General features: G+C 40.7%; 1 protein-coding gene across 2 annotated transcripts in view; it reads left to right on the forward strand.

The window, feature by feature from the left end:
- Positions 1-2,769: 2,769 nt before the first annotated feature.
- LOC117405309 (phosphate-regulating neutral endopeptidase PHEX-like) overlaps positions 2,770-13,225 on the forward strand; it is a 34,806-nt gene continuing 24,350 nt past the window's right edge. Inside the window, exons 1-5 of one of the 2 annotated variants that reach the window (XM_059030775.1) lie at positions 2,770-3,744; positions 6,570-6,635; positions 7,781-7,942; positions 11,330-11,416; positions 12,311-12,537. In XM_059030775.1, the coding sequence (XP_058886758.1) occupies positions 3,621-3,744; positions 6,570-6,635; positions 7,781-7,942; positions 11,330-11,416; positions 12,311-12,537 (666 nt within the window). In that variant the 5' untranslated portion in view covers positions 2,770-3,620. The remainder of the gene's footprint in view (positions 3,745-6,569; positions 6,636-7,780; positions 7,943-11,329; positions 11,417-12,310; positions 12,538-13,225) is intronic. The other variant, XM_059030774.1, reaches the window with a different exon arrangement.

A 13,225-nucleotide genomic window follows, 5' to 3' on the forward strand; every position in this document is an offset into this window, starting at 1 on the left:
TTATATATATATCTGTATATATAATACTGAAGCCTGTCTTTGTGAGTAAGACTGCATGTTTACAGCATTTAGTTGTATATAGAAAAGACTGAAGAAATATTGAATAAATTGTCCAACTCGTTTGCTATGCATACAGTAAAGCTAACTCCTATATTTTGGGCTGCATATTTTGATTTATTGTTTTTGACAACTTGAACGTTTGGGCAAAAGTTTAAACTCAAAACTATTAACACCTCCTAATTATCCCCATTTCTTTTGTTGTCAGGTTGACATCCATTTACTGTCAACCCACAGTCCCATCTTTCACATTCCATCATCTGTCACATTGTCTCACCTCTCCAGACAGCGTAGGACATTGGAGGGATCTTGGGCACAGTGTTAGATGGTCCCTTTAATCTGTACTGTATAATCAAAGCAACACTTCACACAACTGTCTGTCTGTGTTGTTCACGTTTGTGATATAATGAATACAGCCATTTCTAGCCAGTGTGCACTGTAGATATTATAATATAAATCTCTCAATGGATGCTGATTTTAAGTGCTGTTGTCTTCAAGGTACTGCTGGTTTCACCTCTGCTTTTCTGCTGGTATTTTGTTGCCCCCATCCTCACCCATTTTAACTGTGTGCACCTGCAAGAGATGTAAGAAATGTACCATTGTTTGCACTGACTGCTGCTTCCACCAAAGTGAATACATGTTTGAAAGTAGCTTATCTTGGTACTGAAAACTTTTGTCAAACATTTTGCAGGTGCAGAGAGTTTCTGGAAATAAAGATGATTTGATGGGGGAATAATAGTGTGGTGTGCTGTGCATTATTTCAAACCGTTTGCTCATGCTCCAGGCCAGATTGGGAGTTACAGATTGAACAGTAACAGTTGTGAAAGAAATGGCCCTTTGCGCTAGGAATGGCAGGTTATGGGAGCTGCGGGGAGTAAGACGGCATAGCGGTTTCACCCATTCCAGGTTTTAATGCAAGCTTGATTAGCTCCAGTGTACAGGTAACAAGCTCAGGTGTTCCTCATAGTAAAACCAGGAATGGAACAAACTGCTATGCAATTCCCATCACTGGAGCTGTAGACTGGAGAGGAGTCATCTAATGATTGTGTCTGACTTTTTCTCGTGTAGAGTGCTTGCTTTCTCCAGTTGCATGTCAAGTTTTCAACAAGAATTCAAAATATACAGATACAAAGACTAAGAGCAAAGATTTCTTTTTGTGTGTGTGTGTGTGTGTGTGAACATCCTGTAAATGCATCCCAGACATATGAGTAATGCCAGACTTGAAAATGTGAAATGACATTATCCAGTCACGTTACCACAGTGACACGCACACAACATAGACAGGGGAAGCTGTTACTGTTTGGGATGGTACAACAGCTGAAAATAACAAGCGTAAGGACATAAATCCAATCGTTTCAGGATGCTGTCCTGCACTGATGACGTGCTCATGGATATTCCACATGCCGAGACTTTCTCATGATCTAAAGGCTCTCTCGTCCAATTTCCTGATAAAATAACTTGCTTTCAACCATGACGTGAATGCATTTGCAATGCATAGTATTCACAAAGCATAAAGAAGTTCTATGTGTACGTGTTACTTCAGCTCTAAATCTTGTGCAAAACCGAAGATCCTGCGGTAAAGGAAGCGCCAGGCTGCATGCTCTGTTTTTATAGTTCACAATACCCATGGGCTCAGTGTCCCCTGTTTTGTGTTAAGTTTAAAAGTGCCAAGTTGAGTCAGCAAAGTTAAGCCTTGCACACATTCGGATACTGAATTGATACAGACTTCTGTGAGGGCCAGAGACGCTTTTTCTACAAAGAGCAATGAGTGTATGGAATGGATTATGAAATCACGTTGTTGGTGCGGAATCATCAGGATCATTTAAGGTCCAATAGCCTTCTCCCATTCATAACTTTACTTGTGATCTTGTTATTATTTGCAGTTTTTATTTTTAATGGGATTTCCCAGACTGCACTGCAAGAGGTTTCCTCCAAAGCAAGGCTTTTCATCGCGCATTGCGTCATTCACTTGGGTCAGATTATTAACCCAAAGAAAGAAGCACTGCTGTGTGCAAAAGTAAATTAAAAAGTATATAATTTAAGATCGTTTCAGACTGTTCTTCAGAAATAGAAATTTACCGCAGTTTAGTGAATGAGGCCCTTAGTGAGAAAGCAGTCCAGGTGAAGCTATCCGGCAACAAACTCCCCATCCCCAGTTGTGCTGCTTTCTTAGAAAAAGGAGAACATGTTGGGGTAACATTCTATTTGAGAGATGTCTTGCTAAAGAGGAGGCAATTATCTATTCAGAGATATCGGGATTGCTGCAAATCATTTGTTGCCATAATTTGTGCAGGTACTCTGTGTGTGTGTGTGTGTGTGTGTATATATATATATATATATATATATATAAAGGGCAGCTGGCTCTTTGAGCTAATATATATATATATATATATATATATATATATATATATATATATATATATATATATATATATATATACTTGAGTATGAATATTCTCACTCAAGATCTTTTATCCAAAATGTAACAAATATTATACTGTTTAATAATCAAGCATTGCAGACAAAGTCATGGCAATATTGTACAACTTCTGTACTACTAAAGAGCAACTTGATACAGACATGTATCTTAACTAATGTTAACTCTTCTTTAGATCCACTTTGTACTGTGCGTGCTTTTCTGTTTCAGTCGTTACATGCTAAAGCACCCCCAGGGCCTCTGTGACTCTGTAGCTCCCAAACATGATGTATCTCTAAGTGCATCTGGTACACCAGAGTGCGACCCTTAACCTGCCCCCCTGCAGCACCCTGCCCACTTGTAGATGTAAGAAATACTACAGATGTTAGAAATACCACATCACACAAATGTGTTACATCAGCAACGAGATTCATGAGTTAGGATAACTGGGACAGTTCATACAGTAGCGGGCGGCTCCTTAATGTATTCATAGAGGCGCTGTATGCTGTCTTGGATTGGTTTCATAAATACAGTGTGCTCTAAATAACCACAGCTTATTATAGCCCGGGTTAAAAGTAGGGTTTTGTTTGCATGTGTGAGCAAAACATATCATCTGCTCCCGTCCACAAACAGGTAGCTGTATATAAAGACTGACGTTTCTGTCAACCAAGGGACAGAGAAAATAAATAACAACCCCTCCAAGGAGAAGAGCAGGAGGATCCCAGACCATTAATTACAGCACGACCAAAAAACACACTGAGCCGCTTCTTGTTTTTCTTGAAGTGATAGATATTGTCCTGCTTACCCATGTGGAATATCTCAAGGGGTGAGAAAGCTGACTGCTCAGAAAAGTTTAGTCCATACACCACACAGTAAACCACAGTGCAATGGACCTTGGCTCTGACTAGAATGCGTGACCTCCCAGGAACCTTTCACGGTGCTGCTTTTTAATTGGAGGAACACTGAAGACAGCAGTGGCTGCACTTTTTAAGGGGAGCGTCGACAACAGGGGCTCGTGAAGGCAGAGCAAGCAGTGTGAGAGGGGGTGAAGCACACCAGGGTTTCAGGATAGCCTCTGAACCAAGCTGTCCACCTTTGTTTTTGTGTTGGTTTAGATTTAATTTTTAAACCAAGACCTTCTGGGACCATGGAGATGGAGATGCTGGGGAATCCGAAGGCAAAGCCTGTCAAGTCATCCAGCAAGATACTTAAAGCAGCGCTTGCTGTCTTCATAAGTGCTACTCTTGTCCTTGGAATTGTAGTGCTGTTAGGTGAGTATCCAGAGCACAGTAGGGAAGCAAGCTTATGCACTCTCCTTTGTTATTTATTCATCTTATTTTTAAATTAGCAATTGTATAGCATTTAAAAGTTATTGCATCTCTAGTTTCATTAAACCGTTCTTGGTGAAGTTGCATTTTCTTTTTATTTTAGGCTCTGTGTTTGAAAGCAAACCCTTTTAAATAAATACATCTACAGGAGTTGTTTGTTGTGTTGCTATGAGATCAATGTTGCTGTGCTGAAATGTGATGACTTCTGCTAGCTTCCCTAGCCCAGTTTTGGTCAACTATTTTATGTGTTTTAAAGCATTTGTTAGGATTGAAAATATGAGTTCAATCGAAAATATTATACATCAGCAAAGCTAATTATTGCATCCTGTATTCTCAAGAGTTCTTCTGATTTGAAAAATAATCAGAATGTTTTTCTGCATCACTCTTGTTAACATTTGTTCCCCTTTTTTATATCAAATAATTCACTTATTTTAATTATGATTTATTTTATTATATTGCATGTCTCTTTTACTGTCTTCTTCAGTATCACGTTTAGAAAACAAATGATAGTAGATCAGCACAGAGCTCAAGTGAAAGAAACAAGAAAACAGAATGCTGTTAAATGATCAATTAGGAGTTTCTTGATAGTTTTATGCAACTAAAATGATTGCATTCCTCTCTGAATATGGTATGTAACAAACCAAATGAACTCCCCAACATGAAAATGTAACAGTGCACACTGCACACATGCAAACTCACACTGTACGCACACACGCACACACACACTGCACACACACCAGCTATGTCTGCCCAGTAGTGGAGAGAGAGAATTTCTCGAATATGATATTGTACAGTATCAGTGTGTGAGAAGAGCACTGTGCAGGGTGCTGAGCATGCTGGCTTCAGTACAGAAACTTGTACCACAGTCACAGAACAGTACAGTAACCTTAGAAACGCATTAACCAATGACAAATAGGCTCATAGTGGAGTTACTGTGTCTTGTAAGCTGGCCCTGGAAAACGCAGAAACAGTCTGCAGTCTACAGTCCCTGCGTGTTTGTAGCGTGTATTGCAGCTTGCATTTAATACAGACAGCTATTGTTAATACTGTGTAGTCAATCTTACAAAGGCGATTCTCATTCTGTGAGATAGTGTTACCCCTTGAGATACTAGTAAGGTTAATGTCCTGGATAATGGGAATATCATTGTCTCTTAATTACAGCATGCCGGTATGCTGTTGATATTTTGTGGGGTTAACAATGTGTTCATTAATCCCAAATTGAATCCCGCAAGCCTTCATAATATACAGTCTTAAAGACAAGCTGCAGAACCCAAACTGACAACACCATATAAATCCACTTCTTTTATATTCTTTAAGAAGGATCGGCCCCTCCTTCATTCTGTGCATAACAAGTTGACTAATTAGTGTAATAGACACTTGAAATATGGACAGAAATATTGGATATAATTGATATAATGCCCAATAGTACTGTTTCTAAAAACATTTTGCAACAACTTTGACCAGTCTTTTAACGAGTAGTTCTAGTCAATGTCTGTAATTGAAAAGAGATTTTCATTGATACGTTTGGCTGCTGAGATTCGTTTTGTACTAATGCTTTAAAAACAGAGCAGGGTTTGAAATAAAAAGCATGGTCACAGAAAAGGTTTGCATTGAAACCTGCCATTGCTCTGAGATGTGGCAATCTGAAACCAAACTAAACACACATGATCTTCATTGTGTTTGTTTTGCTATGGTGTGTTATTTATCAGTCACTGAATAGCTCTATGATATGCAGGTCAAATAATGTCTGTGATCTTCTACAAAATATACAACAATTATAGACAAGTTCAAATGCATATATATTTATGTGTTGATAAATATTAGGTTTGCACAGTTTTGTGGTTGTTTAAGCTTAGGACCTACATGGATTTAACAAATCAGACTCTGAATCTTACTGTCCACGGATTCAGTTCGCTGCCTTGCCTCCCTTTCTCCCACGTTAGTAATGTCACATTCATGGGTCCGGCTGGTATTTCGGAGAAGCTGTTTCAGCAGGTTAGTGACACGCGAACCTCTAACAGCTGCAACTTCTGAGAGATCCTCCTAGCTCTCTGCCGCTGTCCTCACTGCAGAGTAAACGCATGGAGCCACTTGGCAGCACGACTCACAGATTGAGGAGTTTGGCTCGCTGACCATTGCACAGCCTGGCTAATGTTAACTACATTAACACTGCAGAGCACTCTAGTAGTATAGGAAAGAGAACCCCACTCAACATTGCAGAGCACTCTAGTAGTATAGGAAAGAGAACTCCACTCAACACTGCAGAGCGCTCTAGCAGTATAGGAAAGAGAACTCCACTCAACACTGCAGAGCGCTCTAGTAGTATAGGAAAGAGAACTCCACTCAACCCAGTAAACTAATCAAATATACCATTAATGCCCATTTTTATGTCACAAATGGATCAGTACATGTTACCTCTACAAATCAACATTTTATGCTGAAAGTAAGATCAAATCAGACACTGAAAGTATTTATGTGAGCTCCTTGGATGAGCATCCGATAGTAGGTAGATTTAGTTGAACTGCATCACCCATGTTTATTATTTACATGCATGTTTATTTTATATACAGCTCTCTAATCTCCCTTATTCTTTTCTACCCAGCTACAGAAGTGTACACGGTGTAGGCTAGCTGAGGGAGGCGCTAAACGAAAGCGTTTGTCTACTTGCCTCATAGCTACTGAAATGACGGGATTGCCACGTGCCTAGTTCTCATTTCTAGTCGTCCTGAAATACTCCCATTCTTTTTCTTCTTCTTTTATCCCAACAGCTATTCGAGGTCTCATAAACTTCCATTGTCAAGAATACTGTCTGACACAAGAATGCATTGAAGCAGGTAAGAACCCTGGCCCTTTCTCTCCTGTACGTAACGAGCCTGGCAGTGCAGCGCGCTGGGTTTCTGTGGATTGAAACGCTGCCACTGGTTCATTATGGAGGGTCTCTCTGAGAACAAGGGATTGATAACAACCATGTGCAAGAACAGAAAAACAGGGTCAAGGTCTGTTGGGACAATGGCAGTTATTGTTTCATACAGAGCAGTGAATTAGCGACAGTGTGTATTAAAGGGTGTCAGAGATACATCATTCCTAACACCTGTAGTGTGTCAGGAACTTCCCAGTCCATCAGCAATGTGCTTCAGCCCTCAACCCTGCCCTGCTTGGACCTCTTCTCAGTCGATTAGAGGTTGGTTTCAGTTTTAGTTCCCATGCAGTTCCAGGCCTCTCCAAGACACATTCATGATAAACACAGACAATTGACCTGGGTTTCAGTGGACCAATTCTGGAGATTTTTGGGGGAATTGCTGTTTCCTCTGAACTGAGCAGAGATCATCAGAGCTCATTACCTGTAGACCCAGCTCATCTCCAAATGCCTTTTATTCGCTAACGACTTGGCTGGGTGTCAAACACAGCTTTATATTTTCAGATTGGCATTCTGTCATTTATTGCTAAAGGTGTATTTGCTACCGAAGTATAATTCCCTCTTGTTTTTGAATGCAAGTTCAAAACAATTTCTGTGTTTTATATACGGTTGCGCATTATACAAGTGCTGTAACCCGAGGCTACGGGGGTGATGCGCGGGTCGTGCTGGACACGCTTTGTGTTACACACAGGTTGTGTGGTTTGAGCCAGCAACCAGAGGAAACAGCTGGAAATGAAGTGGAGACTTAGGACAGATGGTGGGAGACACTTCTTTTCACAGAGTGTTGAGGGTATGGAATGGGTGACCAAACTATGTTGTTGATGCTGAATCGTTGAGATCATTTTACGACCTGGCATGACAAAGCTTTGATATCATTCAGCTGCTGAAAACTGGACAAACACTGATGGGGCAAATAGCCTCCTCTTATCGGCTAGAGTGCCTTTTTAGAAGATCAGAAACACATGAACATTGTTAACCAGCCTGATAATCATTGTACAATGTGTGTGATATGTTTTTTTCAAGTCCCGTGGACCTGATACTTACTTGGATGTTTCCTTCCAGCTGGCTCCATTATTAATAAAATGGACACGTCCGTACCACCCTGTGAAGATTTCTTCCAGTATGCCTGCGGAGGATGGCTGAAGGAGAACCCAATCCCAGAAGACTCCTCCAGCTATGGCATTTACCCGTGGCTGCGACATAATGTGGACCTCAAGCTGAAAGGTGAGGAAACAGCAGTCTGAAAACTGTTCCTTGGAATAGTCTTTACAGTGCTGGCTTGGTATTTGTTCTTATACCACAAGCAGCCTTGACACAGCTGTCTTTCCAGAACCAGTGGCATTACAAATATGTTACTGATACATGTTTAACGAAAGTTTGCTGGCATTAACACAGCCTGTGTGTGTCAGGATAACACAACTCATAAAGAACATGACTGTTTGTGTGAAATTCAACTGAAAGTGTGGTATCCTTGGTTACGCATGAAATACTGCTGAATCCCAAAAAAACTAAATCTGTACACTCGTCATTTACAGGGGGTCACAGATATCTTACACTGACAAATTTTATTACCGGTTTAAGAAAAACGGCAATTGTAGAGAATAATTGGAGACCCAGCGGGGAAAGACAAATCTATAGGAGAATGAATAAGATTGATATGGGAGATCGAATCTAGACACAATAGAACAGGAAATGCAATAAAAAAGGCGACAGCTGGCCACCAAGTAATTTATTTTATATTCCATGTGTGAGGAGTCAGAAAACATTTCATCTGACAAACATAGCAGGAGTCCATTTATAAAGCACACAAAGCACAGGCTGGCACAGCCGTAGGCCAGAACACACTGAGTGACCACAATCTAATCTGATCTGATCTGGGAAAGCAGCAGGCAGCAGAATGTCTGACTCATAGCAGGGAGGAGGAGAGAGCAGCAGAGACTACCTGCTGCCCTGGAGACATGTCATTCACATAGACAGTGCACAGCCGAATTCCTTTATCCACCTGAAATGTGCCACTACCAAAAGAAAAATATAAACAATGCTGCAGTAACGAACACTGTAGTTCCGTCACTGTGTCCGTCTGTCTTTCTGTCCATCATCCTAGATGGTGAACACCATAACTGCCCTGAATTTTTACAAATCATCTCCTGCTTTTATCCTTTGTGCTCGCCTGCTATAGACCTTTCCCTCTGCATTTCGGTTTTATCTGATTTGCACATAGGGTTAAAGACGCTTCTTTATACACAGATGCGGGGAGGATATGGAATGGGTTACCCAGCCATGTTGTTCATACTCAATCATGAAGACTAGGGGTGTTAATCGATTTAATGATGAATTAATCATCAGTAACTGATTGATTACTCTTCTCTACCTGAGTGCGGTATCAAAAAACGGTGCATGAAAAATAAATCTTGAAAAATGGCGGAGGGTACGTCTAAACACCTTGGCTAACTTTCAAATACATGTAAGTAAATGTTTTCAAACTGTCAAATTACATGGAAGTAAAATGTATGTATATTAAATATTAGCTGGCATTATGAAGCATTGCAGTAAACCGCATTATGTTAATACTTTGTATTACATGTAATTGTCTTTCAAAAGTGTGATGAATTGATTGTAGATCGGACGATGAACCGATTAATAGAAAATGTCAAGAATAAAACCCCTAATTTGAGATTCTTTTGAGATCAATCAGCTTCTAGGAAGCAGATGGACACTGATGGGCTGAATGGCCTCCCCTTGTTCGGTAATGTTCTTAAGTAACAGCTGACTTTATACAAAAGTCATTAATATTTGCAAGAGAAGAAGGACCCTTTCATATACGTGCACACTAGATTAAACACTTCATCTGTTTAGACCAGCTGAATATGGACCCCGCTGTGTTTAGTGCTAGTGATACTACAGTGTTGTTTTGCACTGCAGCACTCGGAGTGTACACACCTCCAGCACAGCTGAGGGAGGATGCAGGAAACTATGTGGATGTGCATCTTATAATTACTGTGCACACCCCTCATTGACAAAACCAGGCAATGCTGGTGTCTATTTAAAACTGCATAAACACACACTGAACAGAAAGCTGGAGGAGGGAGATGTTTTTTTTTCATCAAGAGGAAAGTGAAGGAGGCAGTCGTTGTAATTGTAAGAAAACACTCACAGTGGATCTGGTCCATAAACACATGACAGCATTGCTGAAGAATAGATTTGTTTCCACTGGTTAACTTTTTATACTGTATATGCATAGTGTCCCAGTTAGTTTCCCAATACTCCCATGAAGACAGTGGGAGCCTGTTTTGCACTTCATGCAATATTGAGAGACCAAGTGAGGGAGAAGCTCGAAAAAGGGAAGCCGACGAACAAAACAGAAAACAGAGCCTACCAGCCTCCATGCAAAGACAGCTGTGGGGAAGAGAAATAACTTAGGAAGCTCATTTTAATTCAACATAAAACAGTTTAACAGAATTAAGAGAATAGCGGTACCTGTTGAAACGAGGGAGGCTGCAACTTAATTAGTGACACTTGTAGCTGTTTTCCCTGGATCGTCCTGTTTTGGAGAGCGCTGTCCAGTGATTTCCGTATGCCTTCCTGGTGTTGTGCCAGATAGTGTCTCTCCTGGCAGAATCTGGCACCTTAGGTGCTAAATAGTGTCTCCTGGCAGTATTATCCAGGGTTTTAATCGTATGCTTCCATGTAGATTACTTCAGCAACATTGCAGTGCCAGTAACGGAAATTGAACTCAAATGATATAAATCAAGACCCGGTGTTGTTGCTATAAGCCCACGATATGAATTGGTTGCCAGTACTATAGTAGTAATATTATCAATGTTACCGATTGGCTGAGTTTAAACTTTAACAACCCCCTTTCCGTTAGGATGACCCTTTTTTTTTTTGTATCTCGGAAAGCAATTCCAAAGTACAATGATACGAAACATCAGGTTCTAACATCTAGAAATATAACTGTGAAGTTACACTGACTGCAGCAGCTATCCCTCAGCACTGCTCTGTGGTGCATTTGTTCCACTGTAGAATAACAAAGTACCATTTTAATGTTAAATGTGACAAATAGGATAAGTAACCTGCACATAAACTGTGGCCCAGTCTCGAGGCAGACTAGGTGTTAAGTGTTGAACTGTGAAGAGATTAAAACGATGCAGTGTCAATAGCTCACGTTTCCCTATTCAGCGCCTGTCACAAAGCACATTATTATTACCCAGACAATTCCGTGGGAATAATTGTAGATGATTACAGAAATGACCTGAGCTGCAAATGTGAAGTGTAATTGAGTGTCACAAAGTGCAAAGAACAGGGAGGGGGTGCATGCTGAAGGTAATCAACCTTGCCTTTATCCTGGAGGCAGGCGGAGATTGCACAAGACAAAAAAAAAAAATGTAATGGCATGCTAATGCAACAGGAAACCGTGTAATATATTGGAGACCGACAACAACTGTGTCATGCTGCGATTTTTAGTTTTTGATCACTGTTATTAAGAAAGTCAATCGCGTTTTACTGAGCCTTGAGCTGATGGTGATAGTTATTGCTGCAGTGTTTCATTTTATCTTTCCCTTGTGCTGTATTACATGATGTTTTAGTTCTATTTCCGCTTGTCTTGAGTAGAATTGCTGGAGAAACCTACAGACACAGTAAAGGACATTGAAGCAATACAGAAGGCAAAGGTCCTGTATCGCTCCTGTATGAATGAAAGTGAGTATTTCTATTTGAATCTGATCTAGGGCAATGGCCCTGCTGAGTCACACTGAAATGACTACATCTATCATTTTCTGCTGAATTATGTATTGAAGGTTTTCAACATTACTGTACTTTCCTCCCCCACCCTATTACACACCCTTTGCAACATCAGAGATAGTCTGACAGGACTGCATAGCTCTGCCAACGTTGTCTTTGCGTTCTCTATGAAATGGCACACCAAGGTATCTGTTTGCCTCGTTGTGTGTTATTGAGATACACATGGCACTGCCAGGGGAGGTTATTTAATCAGCTGTCTCAGAGCTGACCTTCAGACATCCTACTAAATCAGCCCAAACCCAAGCGGTAGCTTATTGAAAACGTATCCTCCTCCAGGTTAGTGGGGATTCTAAAGGGTCCCTCGTGGCTTTTACTCAATTGAAGTTTAAAAGATAATAAACACTATTGACTTCCTGGTCTGTATATTGCATTTCTAAAAGGGGAAATTGCAAGAATCTCAGGGGGAAAAAAAAGAGCCATCACAATCAGGCTCTCTTCACTTCTTTTTATTTTTTTTTAAATCTACTTTCCGAAATCTATTTTTTTATTTTATTGGATTGGTTTGCAATAGCAATGTTAGTAATAGTTTATATGGAGTGTCCTTAACTGCACTGTCATTACGCTGTAATAACACATCAGCTACACATATGGCTGTGCAGTTTACAGTGCAACAGCATGCTCAGTTACAAAATGAAAACAACGTTGGCAGTTGCTAGCGTCTTTTGTAAACCCCACTGTACTTCCACACGAGGTTGTGTATAATAATCGATAAGTAACCACAGTGGTACTGAAATGCTGTTTCAGCCATTTAAACAAACACTCATCCATGCTAATGATCTTCATTCCACCCAGCTGCCATTGAGATAGAGGACGCCAAGCCCCTGATGAAGTTGCTGAAGTACCCCTCCCTCCGCTGGCCTGTGCTGGGAAACAGCCACGGCTCCCAGTGGGCTTGGGAGGAGCACAAGTTCAGCCTGGTGCAGACGCTGGCTCAGCTGCGCGGCCAGTACAGCGGCTCTGTGCTGCTCCGCATGTACGTGTCCACTGACGACCAGAACTCCAACCAGTACATCATCAAGGTAAACAGCATGCTGCGTACGGTACTGCCACAGTCCAAGAGCCTGAGTCACATGGTCTTATATGTTCCATCCCCCCTGTCGAGAAAAAACCTTCATATAATGAACATACAGTGTGAAAATATATGTTGTTTTTCGCAATTGAAGCTAACCATATAATTCTATATATTATCCATGGCATGCATTTCCATTCACGTTTAGCAAAAATGTCCTGGCAAATAAATATATTTAAATATCGCAACTGTACATGTTTGAGACAAATATAGGGAATACAAGTTAGATTTACTGAATGATGTTCGATAAAACCATTTTAAATATAAAACATGAGCTAGTCGTAGTTACAGAAATTATTATTATTTGTTTATTTAGCAGATGCCTTTATCCAAGGCGACTTACAGAGACTAGGGTGAGTGAACTATGCATCAGCTGCAGAGTCACTTACAATTACGTCTCACCCGAAAGACAGAGCACAAGGAGGTTAAGTGATTTGCTCAGGGTCACACAATGAGTCAGTGGCTGAGATGGGATTTGAACCGGGGACCTCCTGGTTACAAGCCCAGTTCTTTAACCACCCGACCACACAGTCGGAGGATAGCATATCCTTTCTTTCTTTTTTATAATGCCTTTGCCTGTCATTGCCAGCTTCCCTTGGTTTAATGAAACACACTCATTTTTGTTGTTGGGTTTTTTA

This window comes from Acipenser ruthenus, chromosome 9 (genome assembly GCF_902713425.1).
Source record: "Acipenser ruthenus chromosome 9, fAciRut3.2 maternal haplotype, whole genome shotgun sequence".
Lineage (NCBI taxonomy): Eukaryota > Metazoa > Chordata > Actinopteri > Acipenseriformes > Acipenseridae > Acipenser > Acipenser ruthenus.